Below are 19,919 nucleotides of genomic sequence, written 5' to 3' on the forward strand. Positions count from 1 at the left end.
CTCTTAAAGAGATTATGATGAAATCATGATGGTACATGTATATTGAAGAATCTATAAATTATTGCAAGTTTAATATGCATGTGGAAGGATATTAACTAAATGTGTAAGAAGACATGAAAGCAACACTTTATAATATAAAAATGCTGTCAAACATGAACTTAGAAATTTTTATTCTGTTCTTATAATCATATTTATAATGTTTTCCAATTTCATGGTTTATCGCGCAAATTTTCCCAATCCAAATGCCACAGGCTGTAACAAAAAAAAAAAAAAATCACTGACGACCAAATCCCTTGAGTGGTCTTTATTGACAGGTTGGACTGTATTTTTGTTAAAGATGCCTTGGTTTTCACTTATAAATAAATTCTTTAAGTGTATTTAGGCGTCCCTGACTGAATGCCTTTAGTTAATTGAATTACAACCAGTCAGTATAGTTATCCTGACCGGAAATAAGAGTTCGTCAAATAAATATTTTCGCATTACATAAGTGCTCACAAAGTTACATAATTTGTAACCGTCCTGTGACCGGTTCATTTGCGTAAGCGAAGGAGACCGCACTACCACACCTGGATAGGACAGTTGAGTTCGATAATGGTTTGGATCGGTAAAAAAACATGGCCGCCAGGGGGGGTCTTTTTCCTTATATTTATATAGTAAAAAAGCTTGTGAACACTCTAGAATGCACATGTTTTGCCTTATCATCATGAAATTTTGTCAAAACATTAGTTATGTGGATGTCTCGGACGAGTTTGAAAATGGTCCTGATCAGTGAAAAAACATGGCCGCCAGGGAGTGGGGCAGTTTTCTTTATATGTATATAGTGACAACATGTGAACAGTCTAGAAGACACCTTTTTTCCCAATCTTCATGAAATTTGGACATATCTTGGAAGAGTTAAAAAATGGTTCAGGTCTGTAAAAAAAACATGGCCGCCAAGGGGCCATTTGTTGTTCATTCTTCATGATACTTGGTTAGAACATTTGTTCCATTGATATCTTGGGCTGCAAAGAACAGGTCATTTCTTTTTTATCTCAGGTGAGCGACTTTGGGCCTTTTAGGCCCTCTTGTTTCAATATCAATCTTAATAGTGAGTATTCTTAAAATTGGATAACCAAAAAAGCCATCATATGGCACATACTGGCAAGGGATGGAAGCTAACGTTTTACAATAGGTTGCCCACACGGGCAACCATCTTCAGTATTTTAGTTGCCCAGCTAAAGACTAACGAGCCCAGTACCATGTTCATGTAGTGTCATGTGTATATAATACTTTAAATAAAATAATATATAACTAAACAACAACATTGCTTAATTGACAACCTTTCTGTGTATTGTGTATTATGTTCTTATATAAGTCTGAGTTAAAGCATTTCATTGGCTTTGATAAATAAATGTCATGAAACTAATTATTAATTCATAGTCGCCAATTTGATAAATGTTAAATTGCACTGAATTGTTTGAAGCTTAAAAGGCAAGCTGCCCGGACGGATTACTAACTTTTGAATTTGAGTTGCTCAGACCAAAATGTACTGGCCCCGGGCTCACGGGCAACCACTAATTTCAATCCCTGCTGGCAAACAATTGTATTCTTCAGTAATTGCATCAACTCCATTATTGTCATGCACACACTGTCGTGAAGTCACTGTGAAGTCTGTTTTGTTAGCCGGATTTTTTTCGAAAAAATCTCGGCTTATAGATTGATGTTGTCGGGCGGGCGGGGGGGCGGGCGGGGTGGCGGCGTGCTCGAAAATGTTAAAGTTCTTATTTCATGGTATAACTTTGGTATGCTTGGACCTAGAGTCTTCAAACTTGACATGAAGGTTGGCCAGGATTAACAGATGACCACTGGTCATTTCAAGGTCATTCATTTGAAGGTCAAGGTCACTGTGACCTTCAATATAAAAAATGTTAAAGTTGTTATAACTTTGGTATGCTTGGACCTAGAGTCTTGAAACTTGACATGAAGGTTGGCCATAACTAGTTAGTAACCACTGGTCATTTCAAGGTCATTCATTTGAAGGTCAAGGTCACTGTGACCTTGAATGTAAAAATGTTAAAGTTCTTATTTCATGGTATAACTTTGGTATGCTTGGACCTAGAGTCTTCAAACTTGACATGAAGGTTGGCCAGGATTAACAGATGACCACTGGTCATTTCAAGGTCATTCATTTGAAGGTGAAGGTCACTGTGACCTTCAATATAAAAATGTTAAAGTTGTTATAACTTTGGTATGCTTGGACCTAGAGTCTTGAAACTTGACATGAAGGTTGGCCAGAACTAGTAAGTAACCACTGGACATTTCAAGGTCATTCATTTGAAGGTCAAGGTCACTGTGACCTTGAATGTAAAAATGTTAAAGTTGTTATAACTTTGGTATGCTTGGACCTAGAGTCTTGAAACTTGACATGAAGGTTGGCCAGAACTAGTAAGTAACCACTGGACATTTCAAGGTCATTCATTTGAAGGTCAAGGTCACTGTGACCTTGAATGTAAAAATGTTAAAGTTCTTATTTCATGTTATAACTTTGGTATGCTTGTACCTAGAGTCTTCAAACTTGAAATAAAGATTGGCCAGTACTAGAAGATGACCACTGGTCATTTCAATGTCATTCATTTGAAGGTCAAGGTCACTGTGACCTTAAATGTTAAAATGTTAAAATTGTTATAACTTTGGTATGCTTGGACATAGAGTCTTCAAACTTGACATGAAGGTTTGCAAGCACACTTAGATGACCACTGGTCATTTCAAGGTCATTCATTCTAAGGTCAAGGTCACTGTGATCTTGAATGTAAAAATGTTAAAGTTCTTATAACTTTGGTAGGTAAAAATGTTAAAGTTCTTATTCCATGTTATAACTTTGGTATGCTTGTACCTAGAGTCTTCAAACTTGACATAAAGGTTGGCCAGTACTAGAAGATCACCACTGCTCATTTCAATGTCATTCATTTGAAGGTCAAGGTCACTGTGACCTTCAATGTTAAAATGTTAAAATTGTTATAACTTTGGTATGCTTGGACCTAGAATCTCAAACTTGACGTAAAGGTTTGCAAGCACACTTAGATGACCACTGGTCATTTCAAGGTCATTCATTTCAATGTCATTCATTTGAAGGTCAAGGTCACTGTGAACTTAAATGTTAAAATGTTAAAATTGTTGTAACTTTGGTATGCTTGGACCTAGAATCTCAAACTTGACGTAAAGGTTTGCAAGCACACTTAGATGACCACTGGTCATTTCAAGGTCATTCATTTGAAGGTCGAGGTCATGAAATTGATGGAAACTTCAAACAATATGTTACTAATTTGCTAATAAAAAAATTGAGATCAAACTTTCCTAATTGTCAATTCAAGTTCATATTTGTGACCTTAAATGTTATTGTTGTTCATGTATATGCATGCATTCAAAACATAACACAAGGTTTGCTCATGCCTTGAAAAGTACTTACATTTCATTTTGACCTTTGAACAATATTTCAGTAATTTAAGTATTGCATTGACAAAAACACGAAAGGTACTTTCCTGTCATTTAAATAAAAAATCCGGCTTCAATGCGGTCATCTCCGACCGCGGAACTCTTGTTTAAAACATGCTCTCTTTTAGTTGAGTTTACATTGTAATTGTCAACAAGCTTCTCAATGTATTTCTATAAGCAGTTTGCTGCTATTGATTTATTTCTGACTGTGCAAGTTTGCAAGGATTAAACGTGTTGTGGTCATGCAACTACATGTACATTTGTATTTGTGTCCAACTTTTGTATCATAGTGCCTGTGAGTGATCAGTGTTGGATCATTTGAAAATTTGCTACCTTGAACTCAATGTTGTTGCTTAATTGTTTAGTACGCCGTAGCATTTATGGCAACAATTCCTATTTTATTCTTCACAGTATGTAACTAAAATTTATTAATGAGTTTCAAAAGTTCTTTGTATGGGAATATTGAGGGACTGAGGTATTGGAAAAAAGCATGAGGTACCGAAACAATATGGATGTGCCATTTTTAGCTCGGCTGTTTTCGGAGAAAACCTGAGGTATTGTCATAGCCAGTTCGTTGTCCTCCGTCCGCTGTGATCAAACCTTGACATTTTGCTCCAGAATCAAAGTGCTTCCACCTTTGAAACTTCATATGTAGAAGCACCTTGATGAGTTCTTCACACCACACCCATTTTTGGGTCACTAGGTAAAAGGTCAAAATCACTGTGACCTCTAAAAAAAAAAAAATTCTGACAAGCTTTCATTTTTAGCTCTGCGTTTTCGGAGAAACCCCGTGGTATTGTCATAGCCAGCTCGTCGTCTGACATCCGCCGTCCGCGTTGTGCTAAAACCTTAACATTGGCTCTAAAATCAAAGTGCTTCCACCTACAACTTTGAAACTTCATATGTAGATGCACCTTGATGAGTTCTACACGCCTCACCCATATTTAGGTCAAAGGTCAAGGTCACTGTGACCTCTAAACAAAAATAAAATTCTAGCAAGCTTTCATTTATTAAAAAATGCACCTGCAGCCGAGCGTTGGCACCCGTTATGCGGTGCTCTTGTTATACTAAGTTGTATACTGAATATACTGCAAAATATGGAAAGATCTCGAACAAAACAGCATGATGCTGAGTCTTGCTCCTGTTTGCTTCCCCTCTGCTGGCCTCTGGTTTGGTCAACACAAAAAGTGTGATTTTTTTTTAAATTTGAATTTATATTTGCAAATCTTCAATGGCAAATAATCAGATAATGCTTGAACAGCTTTAATATCAGTGTAAGGCTTAATATTCCTTACTTAAGAATTTTATTAGAGAATGTCCCCAGACTAGTTTCTCCTTTCACCCTGTCCGTTCTTAGGGGCATGGTGTCCCTTTTGGGGTCCTAGATCTTTCCTAAGTAAGATAATAGGTTTTAATGAATTAAGAACTTGATCTAGATCTACTTATTAATTTGCGATGTTCATTATTTGAGGATTAAACAATTCTTATTCAACATACAGTCATTTTTTTTTCATTCAGAATCGGGTTCGGTAATCGGCCCCATTCCCAATAGAAAAAAGTATATATTTTTTTCCTTAATGGAAGCTGAAAAATCCCAATAGAATGTTTTAAAAAAAAAAAAAAATGAACGTTCAATATTTTTACACTCTTTTCAATGTGATCATGTTTCAGTGTTTTTTTGGTCAAATTTGCATTTCCTATGTCTAAAAATATTAAAATTTCTTAAATGGCTGCCCCAAATTCCCAATTAAAGGTTTCCAAATAAATAAATAAATAATAAAATAAGCAAACATTTAGTAGATTTCTCTATGGAGCTCTGTGGGTTAGCATAAGTTCATATTATATTGACAAAACTTATCCTTAATGGAAGGTATTTGCTATAAAAAAAACAACAACACCAATTTCCCCATTTTAGTCAAATTGAATTTTCCCCGAAACCAAGAGCCCTGACCTCATTCTTAAATTGGTGAAGAAAGAAAACAAGTTATCAAGTTTATTTTGCATTGTACTTAACCAGTGCTGTCAATTAGGAAGTGTAAAAACACAAACAAATACATGTTTTTCATATTTGATTCAAACATTTTAATTGTGATATAAACTGCTGCTAACTCATTCACCCTTACTGTTACCCTCTATTGGTAATGACATCAACAGCGGTTTTAGCATGCAACATAATAGCATACTATACTTAAAAAAAAAACACATGGTAAAAACTGCTTATTAAGCATGATAAAGTATGGTATGTACATGTAATTCTCTTCAGCAACATCTTAAAATAGCTTAGAATTCAATTAGTTCACATATTATATATCAGTGATTATCAATGATTAATGCATATTTCCTAGAAAAATTGCAACAGCAAAATTGGTTTCCAAGAATTATTAAAGTCAGAGAGATGTCATAAGCATCTATATGAATCAATCAATAGCATCCATGCTCTTTAGTACATGTAAAAGCTTTATCATCCATAGAGAAACATTAGCAATAATTTTGCTTTTTTTATGCAAGATTTTACATATAACACTTTTCCAAACTTTAAGCTTACTTGTAGAACAAGTTGTGTTTCGTTCCAGTGGAAACTGACACATGTAACCTTACACAATATTTCCCAACAGTTTGGAAATAAGCCACATTTTGCTAGGTTTTGTTAGTTTAGTGTTACACTATTAATCATTTCTTGTGCTAATGCAGGTCATGCATCTGAACACTTATTGGTTGAAATATGAAAACACTTGAGAACTTAAGTATTTTATTTGTATACCTTTCACCCTAAGAAGCAAAGTGAACATGGCTGTATGCAGCCAGCATAAAACCAGAACAGCCTGCTAGTAACTCACTTACAGTTCATGTTTTATGCTATTTGCTGCTCATCAGTACCTTGGGACTGGAAATGATCCTTGTTATACTTGAAGGTTGTAAGAAAGGTCTTAAATTTAATTTGATTTTCTAAGGTACTTTAATTTCGTCAAATTTCGTCAACATGGGTGTTAAAGGTTTAAGACTGGTATTTCCAGTTTCAGCTCTGTGTTTCTTTGTCAGCTCTGTGTTTCTTTGTCAGCTCTGTGTTTCTTTGTTGTAGTTGCAGAATGGAAAATGTGAATATCGGCAGCCTGGACCCTAGAAAACAAGAGCTCCTTGAGGCACGGTTTTATGGTCGAGTAAGTTGCTTTTCTTGAGGCACGATTCAATGGTCGAGTAAGTGAATATTGACATAGTTTTCAGGTTTTTTTTGGCCAGATTTTATAGCGGAAATTTGGCTATGTTCCCAATCCCAAAAAGTATACTTTTTTCCCAAAATGTGGCAAAAAATTTCCAATTCCCCCCCCCCCCCCCCCCCCCCCCCCCAAAAAAAAAAAATATTAGAAAGAAGTGTCAAATGCGTATTTTATCTCAATTTTAATTCAATTACATCAAACAAAGTATATGATTTTGTTCTTTTAATTTGAATGATTATAAAGAGTGATATCAAATTTAGTATTTCCCTAATCAGTGGACTTTTCGTGTGAAAAAAAAGGCTAATGAATTTATTTTCCCAATTTCATGAAAATGCAGATAAAAATTCCCAACTCCAAAGCCATGGGATATCTTCCCAAAAAGTGGAAAAAAACCCATGTTTTGACAGCTAAAAATGTGAACAACACTCTTGTCTTGACTTGACTCAAATGTTTTACCATTTTAAAACTGATTGATCTGAAATTATTTTTTAGAATGGATGATGTCTTGTAATAAAAAAGGTTAGCTCGTTTAATTTGTAATTTGTAGAAAGAAAAAGTCCTGTGGGTAAGAGTACAGTAATTCCGATTCCCGCAGGGTCCCAAAACAAAACTGCCATCTTTCAAAGCATATTTCTTGCCTTTCCTATGTAGAAAAAAGGAACTCTTTAGAAATTGGACCTGCTTTTGATCACAGAGGGATACAAAATGATTTAGTGGTATGTGACCTGTATATTAATGCCCCCCTTCGAAGAAGAGGGGGTATATTGTTTTCCACATGTCGTTCGGTTGGTCGGTTGGTCCATCCGTCGGTCCGTCCACCAGATGGTTTCCGGATGATAACTCAAGAACGCTTATGCCTAGGATCATGAAACTAAATAGGTACATTGATCATGACTGGCAGATGACCCCTATTGATTTTGAGGTCACTAGGTCAAAGGTCAAGGTCACAGTGACTCGTTCTTGGATGCAGTTTAGGACCACATTTGCAGATTATATTATGTACTGGTGTCGTGGGGTCTCCGTCCGTCCACCAGATGGTTTCCGGATGATAACTCAAGAACGCTTACGCCTAGGATCATGAAACTTCATAGGTACATTGATCATGACTGGCAGATAACCCCTATTGATTTTGAGGTCACTAGGCAAAAGGTCAAGGTCACAGTGACTCGTTCTTGGATGCAGTTTAGGACCACATTTGCAGATTATATTATGTACTGGTGTCGTGGGGTCTATCTACCAGGGCTAGCGCTGTCCCAAAATTTCTTTGAGCCAACCAGTTTTTAACCAGGTTTTCCGAAGGAAAAAACTGGTTATTAGATTGGCGAATGCGGGCGGGCTGGCGGGCGGGCGGAACAAGCTTGTCCGGGCCATAACTATGTCGTTCATTGTCAGATTTTAAAATCATTTGGCACATTTGTTCACCATCATTGGACGGTGTGTCGCGCAAAATAATTACGTAGATATCTCCAAGGTCAAGGTCACACTTTGAGTTCAAAGGTCAAAAATGGCCATAAATGAGCTTGTCCTGGCCATAACTATGTCATTCATTGTGAGATTTTAAAATCATTTGGCACATTTGTTCACCATCATGGGACGGTGTGGCGCACGAAAGAATCACGTCAATATCTCCAATGTCAAGGTCGCCACGACTAAAAATAGATTTAAAAAAAAAACTTACAAAGGGGGTTAATTTTGTTTGTTCATTTCAAAAGTTCAGTTTGAGTTTTCTCCCTTTATCAGATTTTTTTTCACAATGAAAACCTGGTTTTGTGACAATTTTGTCCCTTGTTTGTTTTTCGGTGCGCGAAAACCTATTGATTTTCAGGTCACTAGGTCAAAGGTCAAGGTCACAGTGACAAAAAACGTATTCACACAATGTCTGCCACTACAACTGACAGCCCATTTGGGGGGCATGCATGTTTTACAAACAGCCCTTGTTCATGACTTGTCACCTGCATTTGACCTCAGTTTCAGCCCCTGAACCAGCCAACTAGTTTGCAGGGTTCTATGAGCGCTGGAGTGGTGGGTGGAGTTGTAGGTGGCATAGTTGGTGGTGTTCAAGTTGGTCTGCAACTTCCTATGCAGGCAGCTGGCGACAACAACAGCAACCTCAGTGCAGGCTCCATTGATAAGGAGGACCAAGAAATAGGACTGGTTTGTTTAGTTTTAATTTATTTATTGACTTACTTACTGTAGCTCGATTGCATCGTAAGCTTAAAGCTACAGAGATCTAAATGGGAGAGATCTAAAGCACGCTCCCACTCAGAATCAAACTTGTGACGTCTGGGTTGCTAGTTTGTCACCAGATCCACTACGCTATGGCAACATCAGGTTATGTAGGACTTGTTATTGTGCTGTATGAGGCTTTGAGCTTGATGCTATTTTGTCTGCTAAAAGTGCTTAAACGGCGTAGAGTTTTGGTAATTTGATAATGTGAAATTTCCATGGAAGCAAAAAGTGCTGTACTTTTATAGCCTGTTTGGACTGCTCAGGCTAATCTGGGGCGACACTTAATGTTCATGCATTAAGCCCCATTTTACTAGAGCGTAGTTCAGTTGTATCAATTGTCCTGCTTCACTGTCTGTATATTTCAGATTCACACTCCAGAAAAGAGAACACCTTCAGAAAGGAAACGAAAACGAAAACCAACCAACAGTGATAGCAACCCAGACGGCCGTAAGTTTGCACACTTCAGGGCTCAGCCATTAGGAGATAACTTCTCTCTAGACATATTAACTTCTCTCTCTAATTACATGAAGGAGAAGTGACTTCTCCTTTTGAGATTTTCTTTGCACCAGAAATTTAATGATAGTACATTTAGTAAATTCAGTAAAATACAATAATAACACAACATTAAGACTTTATTCCTCTAAAATTGTAAAGTGTGAGCTGTTTCTGATTGATCAAAATGATGATGGATGTGGTGTAATGAAGGGAATAAAATAAGTGAAGTCACTTCTCCCTCAAATGTGATCGTAGGCTGAGCCCTGCGTGACTTGTTAATATTAGACAATCCAGAGGATTACTATTTGGTGCATTATGCTATGTCATTAGGGTCTAAGTTGATTAAGTATAATCGATCATTACCATGGTTTGGTTAAATTGCACATATGTTATATATATAAATTATTGTTGTAAAAATAAAAATGACGGCTTTTTGTTCTTCTTAATGTTTAAGATAAAATTAAAGTTATTTTAATTTGCTGAATCTTCACTGAGATTCAATTCATAATAGTGCAAAACTTAGAGAAGTATAATGTTTCACTGATGGTAAAAAACTGTAATCCAAAGCTCTACATTGTTTACAGTGCTTGCTGCAAAGACAAGACCAGAGGCAAACGGGAAGAAGATAAACGATTATTTCAATAAGGTAAGGATGAAATGTTAAGTTAATTAGGTAACTTAGGTTTAAATTACCATACATTACAGGGTTCGCCAAAACTTGAAAAATCTGTCAGTCATTTGGACTGACAGACTTGAAATTTTTGTCAGTCCGAATCAGTTTCTGTCAGTCCCACTGTCCGACTAAACTATAACAGCAAAACACAACAAAAGAGAGTACCTTTTTGATGTTTATTGGTTTTGATCACATTAAAATACAATAAAAACATGTCCAAAGTCGATATAATTAAACAATTATTATATTAATAATAAACCAAAGGTATTCTTTTTAGACTTCTTTTGTCAAACTGTTTTTTAGCCTGCACAGCTCTACAAAATCCGTGTTATTGAAAAGTTAGGGTGACATCCAATCAAGTTTGACTTAATTGCACACACCCATTCACACTACTTTGAATGACTTCAATTTATGTTCATTAGCCGTTTTCACAAGTTCTAAAACAACACCAACTGTATTGTTAAAATATTTTCTCTTAGCTGAGATGGTTGATTTCCAGGTTCAATTAAATGAATGTCTTTCACACCTATTTCTTGATAGAAAGGTCCATGATAATTACCACCATCCATTCTTGTTGTCTGAAATAACACAAAACATATTGCTACAAACTACATGTATCAACAACAAATCAAAACATACCGGTAAATATCCCTATGTCCGAATTTTAAAATATCCGAAATATAGTACATCGGGTGAAAAATCTAATTTTGATTTCAGAAATTGTTGGTGTGTAAATTAAAATATATCCTTCACAGAACAATATAATAATGAAACTATTTAACAGAAATGCTCACAAATGCCTGTTGAAACTTTCTTTCATGCGGTTTTTGTTGTGGAGAAATTAAATGGAACAAATAAAATGGCGGACGCACTCGGTTGCTTTTTAAACAATGACCGTTGATTTTGAACTCGCGTGTGATAGTCAATTCTAATCCAACTTTAAACATCAAAACATCAAAATGAAGGTAAGAAAAAAAGGATTTTGACAGAAGTTGAACAAAAAGCATTTACCTTCTTTTAATCCAATAGCATATTATACACTTTGAGTTATCTTTTTGAAACCATTTTTCATCCGATTGTGTCGGTCAGTCGGACCGATTATCTTAAATCACTTGTCGGTCCTTAGAAAAATTTGCCGGTCAGGACCGGCGGACCGACGGTTTTGGCGAACCCTGCATTACAATAACAAAATGTTGATACAGTTACTTATAGTTTATGTGCCTGAAATATTCTGATTTCATGGTAAAAGGTAGTTTAAAAAGTACTGAAATTGTTCGATGGAAAAGAAATGTTAGTAAATAAAGTTGAAACCTTTGGTATTCATTCATATTTCACAAATCAAACCTGGCTTGATACTAAATCAGTGAAGTTATGGTAGTATGTAATTAGTGTGCACTTCTTCACTGTTCTCGGACAACTGGGCTTAATGCATATGAGCAAAGTGTCATCCACACAGGTTAATAAGGGAGACACTTTCTGCTTTTTAGCTCACCTGAGCACAACGTGCTCATTGTGAGCTTTTGTGATCGCCTTTTGTCCGTAGTGGGTTGTGCGTTGTCAGTGTTTTTTTATGGCAATTTCGGGGCCGATATTCGGCCCCATTCCCCTCAAAAAAGAGTATATATTTTTCCCCCATTTTGTAAAATAAATCCCCTCCAGAAATCCCCATAAATCCCCAAAATGGCAAAGAAAAGGCCTGATCATGTATCTATATTGTGTCAATAATTGTTAATAAAATCATTCCATTTTGGTCCATTTTATTGATAAAAAATGCTCAAATTTGCCATTTTATCGATTTAAAAGATCCCAATTAGACAAAAATGGCTAAGAAAACTGAGACTGTGCATGAAGGCTGAACTGTCTGAAATTTAAATGTTGAAAAAATCATTGATATATATTTTAATTTTAAGAAAAAGGACAAAGATTATATTTATACAAACATGTGTATAAATATAATAAATATCATTACATATAAACAAGTGAATTTTAAATTTTCCCCTTTTCCTAAAAAACGACGCATTTTTCCCCTTTGGACGGGCCTTGCCACCATTCCCCTATAAGTGAAAAAAAACACTGGTTGTCCGTTGTGCGACATCAACATTTGCCTTGTTCACTCTCTAGAGGCCACATTTATTGTCCAATCTTCATGAAATTTGGTCAGAAGATTGGTTTTAATGATATCTTGGATGAGTTCGAAAATGGTTACGTTTGCTTGAAAAACATGGCTGCCAAGGGGCGGGGCATTTTTCCTTATATGGCTATGTATGGCTATAGTAAAATCTTGTTAACACTCTAGAGGCCACATTTATTGTCTGATCTTTATGAAACTTGGTCAGAAGATTCATCCCAATAATATCTTCAGGGTTTTTTTTTAGAAAAAGGGGAAGACGCTGGGAAAAAGGGGAAAATCGAGCGCGAAAGAGACATATTTGGGGAACAAATAAAAACTGTTCATTTCAATGTCTATAACTCACCTACAGACTTCAGGTGTTTTTTTTTTAGAAAAAGAGGCATGTCTCTGACCTTTTTGTTCTTAAACACATGAACAAGTATGATATTAAATTCAAAGTCCTAAATAAAGTTGCAGGTGTAGATCTAATAATGGGAAATGTTTTCAACTGGGGCCCGGGAACGATGTCAATATTATGATTCCAATTTCATGATGAATGGGTTGATGATCTAGATCTGCTACAGTATTGGAAGGGAAAGGTGCGGCAGCTGTCGATTGTCTACTTTCACTTTCACAATAATCCGACAGTATTAATCGATGTTGATTACATGTACCTATTAATCCTGCTGGGTTTCAACCGTTTTTGATGATTCATTCTTAAAAAATGCGTCAACGCAATTAATATTTTCCGAGTCCGTACATTTTCTTTTGTTCATGTATGAACGCCAATTGTGAGACTTTTTTCTGTTTTAAAGTTTATATCTTGGCTTTCACATAACCCGGATGAAAATTCGACTGGTTTTCGGTAATTAATTGACGAAACACCCTTCTCGCGCAAGACCGGAATCCAGTAAAATAGTCACATGATTAATACGATTAGTTGCCCGGTTTCCATGACGTAATTTAAGAGCTATATATAGAATCACTGGGATTCCCAGATTTGAGTGTTCGTCGGGAGAGAGAGAGAGAGACAGAGAGAGAGAGAGCGAGCGAGATCGTTGTACATGGTACAAATTGGATAAGTGTGGACTTCCCAAAAGAAAAAAAAAACATTTCTTTGAGGGTAAAATATTATATTTTGGTGAAAAATTATATTTTTGGAGGGGAAATGGTATTTTTAGGGGAAAAATTCTGGTAGGGGAAGACGCCGAATATCGGCGTCACTTTCTTAGTAAAAAAACCCCGTGATCTTTGACGAGTTCAAAAATGATGCCGGTTGGTTGAAAAACATGGCCGCCAGGGGGCGGGGCATTTTTCCTTATATGGCTATAGTAAAACCTTGTTAACACTCTAGAGGCCACATTTATTTTCCGATCTTCGTGAAACTTAGAAGATTTGTCCCAATAACATCTTGTTATCTCAGGTGAGCGACTTTGGGCCGTTCAGGCCCTCTTGTTTGGAATTATTTGTTGAAAGGAGTCTCTTCAGAACAAAAATCCAGCCTTACAGAGATTGTTGTTGCATATAAACCTGTCAGGACTGCATAGGCTAATGTGGGACAATACTTTGCGCACATGCATAAGGACAGTTTTCCTAGAACAATGCCTGTCAGGACACAGGCTAATCTGGGACAACACTTTATGCACATACATAATGCCCAGTTTTCCCAATGCTCATATGTTCTCTGCTATGTTTCAGACTGGTCAATCCCCTAGTCGTAGTCAGTGTGTGTCCCAGGTAGGGGCAAAATCTCCGTCACCACAAGGTGTTCAATATGTGAGTATGCAGTGTGTTTACCAGTGGGTGTGACCAGGGTTGTCGTCATTAACTGGTTGTTAGTTTAAACCTATTTATTCTGGCTCGATTGCTTTGAAAGACCTATTAATTTCAGCTTGATTGCTTCGAAAGTGTAAGGCTTAGTTAAACACATGATTGTGTTCCTGGGTAGAACCAGAACTTGATGTCTTTTGGGGAGTTTTAAGAAACTCCCACTTAGGATCGAACCCGTGACCTTCCAGTCCCTAGGCAGACATTACACCCCTTCAGTGCAGTGTAGTTGCCAGTGGGTGTAACCAGGGTTGTCCTCATTAACTGGTTGCTGATCAAAGTCATTATTTAAGAAGTCGACAAATATACTTTATTCTGGAGCTTCAAAATTGCAATTTATGATATCACAACAGGGCCTGTATATTCAGGTCAAATTTGATAATTCCAATCCTGAGTCGTGACTGTGGAAAAGGTGTGACCCAATCTTGTATAACATAGTTTCTATTACAGTCTTCGAAATTAGCTTTGAAAAGTTACATGCCAGTCGGGCCAGTTTCTTAAGAATTTTTACATGCCCAACATATTTTTTACATGCCCAAACTTTTTTAACCAAAATTATAACAAATCACAACATTTTAACACTTACATGCTACACATAGTAAAGCAGAACATTTGTTTCAATAGTAGTGAATACAATTACATCTAATCAATCACTAAGACGGTCGATCGTCACACCAGTGCTCTTGAAAAGAGCGTTCTCTGGTGTCCTCTTACCATTTCTTGGCTTCCTTTTTCTCTAAATCATTGTCAATTTTCTATTTTGGAAGTGCTTTATCGGGCTTAGCCCCATCAACATACCTAAGATACTGCCTCTATGTCGACATTGACAAAAACGGAAGCGTATTACTTGATTGAAATGATCGATTCAAAAAGCATCTTCTCGATTAATGTCTAGAGAAACCGTCGATAAGAACCAAATGTGACCGAACTGCATCGGTAAAAAACAATAACGATGACGTGTGCAAGCAGGTGCGTGTTGTTAAACCAATCGAATTTCATTGTTTTACAACTTACGGCAAGGTGTTTGTTCGCAAAATTGAAAGATAGATCTGCAAATATCAAGAACCGCTTACGATTTTTTTTTATAAACTGTCAATTGGCTTCAATAATTTACATGCCCGGCGGGCCACAAACGTGAATTTTTGTATGTGCCTGGCAGTAATTTTACTCGCCACGGGCGATCGGGCGTGTGCTAATTTCGAAGACTGCTATTAAGACTTGTACTGGCTTGCTTGGCTTTTGTCTGCAAATTATTTTTGCAACTTGTCTGTAAATTTCTCAATTTAACTTGTTCGTACTTTTTTGACAAACAGGTTTGTTTAGGCCATAGATGTTGACATGATTGCTATTTTAAATTGGTTAGTGTGCAGCATTAAGATGTGTATTTATTAAGTAAAAGGATATATTAATTTGTAGAAAATGTCTGCATGGTGACAGAAACAATAAATACATGCTTTACTTTAAAGCCTAACAAATTATCAGAACACCACCTTTGCAAAATACTCTATATTGATTTTCCTTTTATGTGTCAGTTGTGGATTCAGGTCAGTTTTTGAACTTTTACTATATAACAGCATGCAACTTAAAGAAACATCTTTTGCAACAAAGTAAAATATTTTATTCTCTGTATATTGTTGTTTCAATTCTTTTAAATTGACTTAAAAAATAACAATTATGAATAAATATTGAACAGTATTGTCCCTTGATGGAAATCCAGAAGGAGGTGTTAGTATGTTTGCAGGGGAGGCTGATACACCAATCTGGCTTTCCCCTTATCAATGGACTTTATATTCTTGTATTTAGCATGCTTAAAGAGGGACTGTGTGTGTTTTTACAAAAATGTTAACATATCCATCGATTGTTGTGATTGAAGCATAATGGTATATGTGTAATGAAAAAATTATTCTTAATATTAGCTGAGACTTAGTTTTAGGTTGAAAAATCTCTAGTCTTGGGACTTGTATAAATTGTTAAAAAAATCATACAGTATTTCTTGAAATATTGCTTCATTTCGCAGTTGACATTTTTGGCCTAAACTGTTTCAGTCTTATATGTCGTCATCTCCACAGAGTAGCAACTCCAACAGTATGCACGGCTATCCAGCCATGTACCTCCTATCCAAGGCTGTACAGGTAAGGGACCGGGTGTATGAGTGAAATTGGCTTGGCTGAAACTTGTGTACTTTTGCCTTAGTCATGCTTCTATTTCCCACATGCCATAAAGGCGATGATTGATAAATGATAGACTTTACAAGAAATGGCAAGAACTGCACGTACAAATCACTAACTGATTCCACTATTAATCCAAATATTTATCAAGTTTTGACAAATAGCACAATGCACGAGGTCTGTGAAATGAAGTATCGGCTTTTTTTGGCTTGTACCAAACGGTGTCTGCTTTTTTATAGAAGTGAAAACTAAAGAGCTTAGCATATGTAAGCATAGTTATAACAATACAAACTATGCACAATGTTAAAGAGAGAGAGTGATGTGGCGTGGCACTTTTCTGTCAGCTTTACGCTTAAAGCTCAATTGCATATTGATGAGCATCATGTGCGATTAGTTAAGATTTGTTTGGAATATTAGTATTGCTGTATGTGAAAGATATTACTGACACATTTTAAATTAGTTTCAAAATGAAGGTTCTTTATGTTCCTTGATGAAGATACATGACAACATACTTGTGGTTAAGTTACACTATGAGAGTGTATTTCTACAATATCTCTTTGAGAAATATTATAGTAGTTGAAATTTGATTTGATTGCTTAGTGACTATATTGCTAGTGATTTTCTTTCTAACAGTTTTCATGTCCCTTATCATGGGTCTACTTATTCATGATTTTTTATTAATTGATGTTGTTTCTAACAGTAACATATATGCTTCTTGATATAACATGCTCAAGTTAGTAGCAGAGATATATAAAATAATAGAAGAAAAACTTAATGTTTATGCTATGAATATAACAGTGTAAGGCAAAATATTTAATTGGCTAAGAAATGATATTAAAATGTTAAAAATACAATTATAAACAAAAAACAAAAAAACACATGCCTGTTCAATTAATCCTTAATATGTTAGCTATTAAAAGTTTGGAAAGGTGATGCCTAGTAAAATATGTAAAATATATTTTTTTGGTCTCTCTCTCTTGTAGAATGGTATGCAAGAGAATTTGCAAAGTGGACAATATCTGACTGCAGATCAGCAAGTAAATTCATTTGTGTTCAGACGTCAGTTTGGCATAATTCCATGTTTTTTTCATTCGTGTATATACCTTCTACTGGCTTGATCATAGCACCAAAAAAAGAGTGGTTGAGATTTTGACATGCCATATGTGGAATTTGCTTAAGTACCAGTAATAAGTATGTTTATCCTGTTGTTGCCACCATTTTAGCCCTTTGTTCACATTTCATGGCTTATAGTCAATACTGATTTTAAGTGGATTCTTGTAACTATTTTATCAGCAATCTTCAAGTTGTTGCATAACAGTGGATCAAATGTATGTCATCTTAAAAGCACAACTACTCTTTTTAGTTGTTTTCATTTTAACATGTTTAAAGCCTTAGTCCACTAGTTTTAATATTGTGACTTGTTTTTTGAAGGACATCTTTGTGACCATATTACAAATAACTAAATAGAAATGGAATTAAGAAGAACGAATCGGTGATTATAATTTGTATGGTTTCTATAGTATCAGAGTGTGCTACACCTGTACTTAATTAATTATAAAACAACATTTGGTGCCAAGTGTACTGTAAAGTATAGGTTCTTTTGGCACCAATAGCTTTCTTAAATAAAAATAATTAATCTTGATTTTTAGCTCGGCTGTTTTCAGAGAAAACCCGAGCTATTGTCATAGCCAGCTCGTCGTCCGCCGTAGGCGTCGTGCTAAAACCTTAACATTGGCCATAACTTTTAAATATTGAAGATAGCAACTTGATATTTGGCATGCATGTGTATCTCATAAAGCTCATGGTTCGCACAGGCCCTTGAAAGTCCTTGAATTTGGTGCTTAGTCCTGGAAAAGTCATTGAATTTTGCTGCCCAGAGTTTACTAATAAAAAGTACTTGACTTTTGTAAAAAAGTCCTTGATTTTATAATAAAATGGAGGAAATAACTTTCTGGGTTAATAAATTCATAGAATGTAGAATAAAAAATTAAAAATTGCATCAAAAGAGCGATAAAATAAAATAAAAACGGCAAAAAACCCCACCCCAACACCACGAGGAACGCGACGATTTACACGGTTAGTACAGGTTTTATCCATTACCGCACAGCGATTGTCACAACCTGTATTTATCTGCGATAGGTTGTTCACCTTTCGAGATAAGTTATACAAACAAATGCACGTTTGCCAATAAATGGCTTACAGACGCTAACTATTCATCGTGGTAAAGAACATTTAAAGGAGACAAGCATAAGTGTATTTGCTCCCTGTGTGACAAGATCATCGATGTCGATGCTATGGGTGAGAGTGCTCTGAAGTCGCACGCAAAAAGTGAAAAACACAAGAAAAATATATACGTCACCAAGGCAAATGAATCTATATTTTCTTTCTTTAAAGGCATAAGTGCAACGGGTGTAACATCAAAAACTGAAAATGAATTAACTCATACAGATTTAAATAATAAGGAACCTTTTCGATTCCTTCCCCACCCGCTCAACCATACAGGAGACCATGTCAGACTTAAGACAGTTATGTTTTGAAAGATAATGTGTTAAGAGCGGAAATAATGTGGACACTTAAACTTGTTAATGACTCACCAATCATACAAGTCATCAGAAAATTCAGATTAGCTTTTTAAAGTTCACAGTAATATATGGAAACTAGGAAGGAAACTTCTTGCTAAAGGTAAAATTATATAAATTAAGCTGGTTTTTACTATGTTATCTATAATAAATTGTATTATGAATGGTTAATATGGCCATTTATTTTGTATTTGAGTGATCTGAAAAACTCCTTGAAAAACCCAAAAAAGTCCTGGAAAAGTCCTTGAAAAGTCCTGGAATTTTATTGACCATGACCTGTATGAACCATGGAGCTGCACATTTTGAGTGGTAAAATTTCAAGGTGAACATCATGCTTCAAGGTCTAGGGTTGATAAAACAAAGTCAAGAAAAGTAATAAGCTTTAAATGGACATAGTTATCTGACCTGCCCACGTATATATTTTTGTTAAATAAATCAAAGTGGTGCAGTAGGCGGCATTGTGTTTCTGACAAACACATTGTGGTAAAAGGTCAACGTCAAGGTCATTCTTCAAGGTCTACTGTAAAAAATACACATTTAAGGGAAGTTATAGGCTTTAAAGGGAGATAATTATTCAATATTGAACATAGCCACTTTATATATTTGGCATGCATGTGTATCTCATGGAGCTGCACATTTTGAGTGGTGAATCTACAGTCACGGTAGTGGCTTTTAATTATTTGCTACTAAAAATAGAGATTTGTTATTGACAATTATTTTCAAGGGAAGTAATTTATATAATTATAAATCTCATATTATATATTTCCTTACCAAGAATTGAAGTTCTTTTCACAGTTACTGTACAGATTTATTATTTTGACAGTTACTGTACAGATTTATTATTTTGATTGTTTATAACTCAAATGATTGATTTGTCAAAGTTTTTTTAAAATGATATAATTATCATTTCTTTCATGTACTTAGTTGTTAATAGTAGTGTTCATTACATACCTGTTGACTTATGTCCATAGATACATGATAAACTCTGGCTATGATCTCTTTGATAAACCACATGTCTTGGTTGTCAGTGATGTCTGACTTGGTCATTTTTGACTGTCTACAGACCCCCCCCCCCCCCCCCCCCCCCCCCCCCCCCGGTTGGATTGGACAAAATCCAAGGGAAGTAATAAGCTTTAAAGGGAGGTGATTTCT

General features: G+C 35.8%; 1 protein-coding gene across 5 annotated transcripts in view; it reads left to right on the top strand.

The window, feature by feature from the left end:
- The window catches only part of LOC127855382 (serine/threonine-protein kinase tousled-like 2), a 59,328-nt gene that overhangs the window by 5,696 nt on the left and 33,713 nt on the right, over positions 1-19,919 (top strand). For 2 of the 5 annotated variants that reach the window (XM_052390891.1, XM_052390892.1), the window contains exons 3-9: positions 6,551-6,629; positions 8,655-8,840; positions 9,281-9,362; positions 9,995-10,056; positions 13,892-13,969; positions 16,066-16,152; positions 17,172-17,225. In XM_052390891.1, coding sequence (XP_052246851.1) covers positions 6,558-6,629; positions 8,655-8,840; positions 9,281-9,362; positions 9,995-10,056; positions 13,892-13,969; positions 16,066-16,152; positions 17,172-17,225 — 621 coding nt within the window. In that variant the 5' untranslated portion in view covers positions 6,551-6,557. The remainder of the gene's footprint in view (positions 1-6,550; positions 6,630-8,654; positions 8,841-9,280; positions 9,363-9,994; positions 10,057-13,891; positions 13,970-16,065; positions 16,153-17,171; positions 17,226-19,919) is intronic. The other 3 variants (XM_052390893.1, XM_052390894.1, XM_052390895.1) reach the window with 3 other exon arrangements.

This window comes from Dreissena polymorpha, chromosome 13 (genome assembly GCF_020536995.1).
Source record: "Dreissena polymorpha isolate Duluth1 chromosome 13, UMN_Dpol_1.0, whole genome shotgun sequence".
In the NCBI taxonomy this organism is placed as follows: Eukaryota; Metazoa; Mollusca; class Bivalvia; order Myida; family Dreissenidae; genus Dreissena; species Dreissena polymorpha.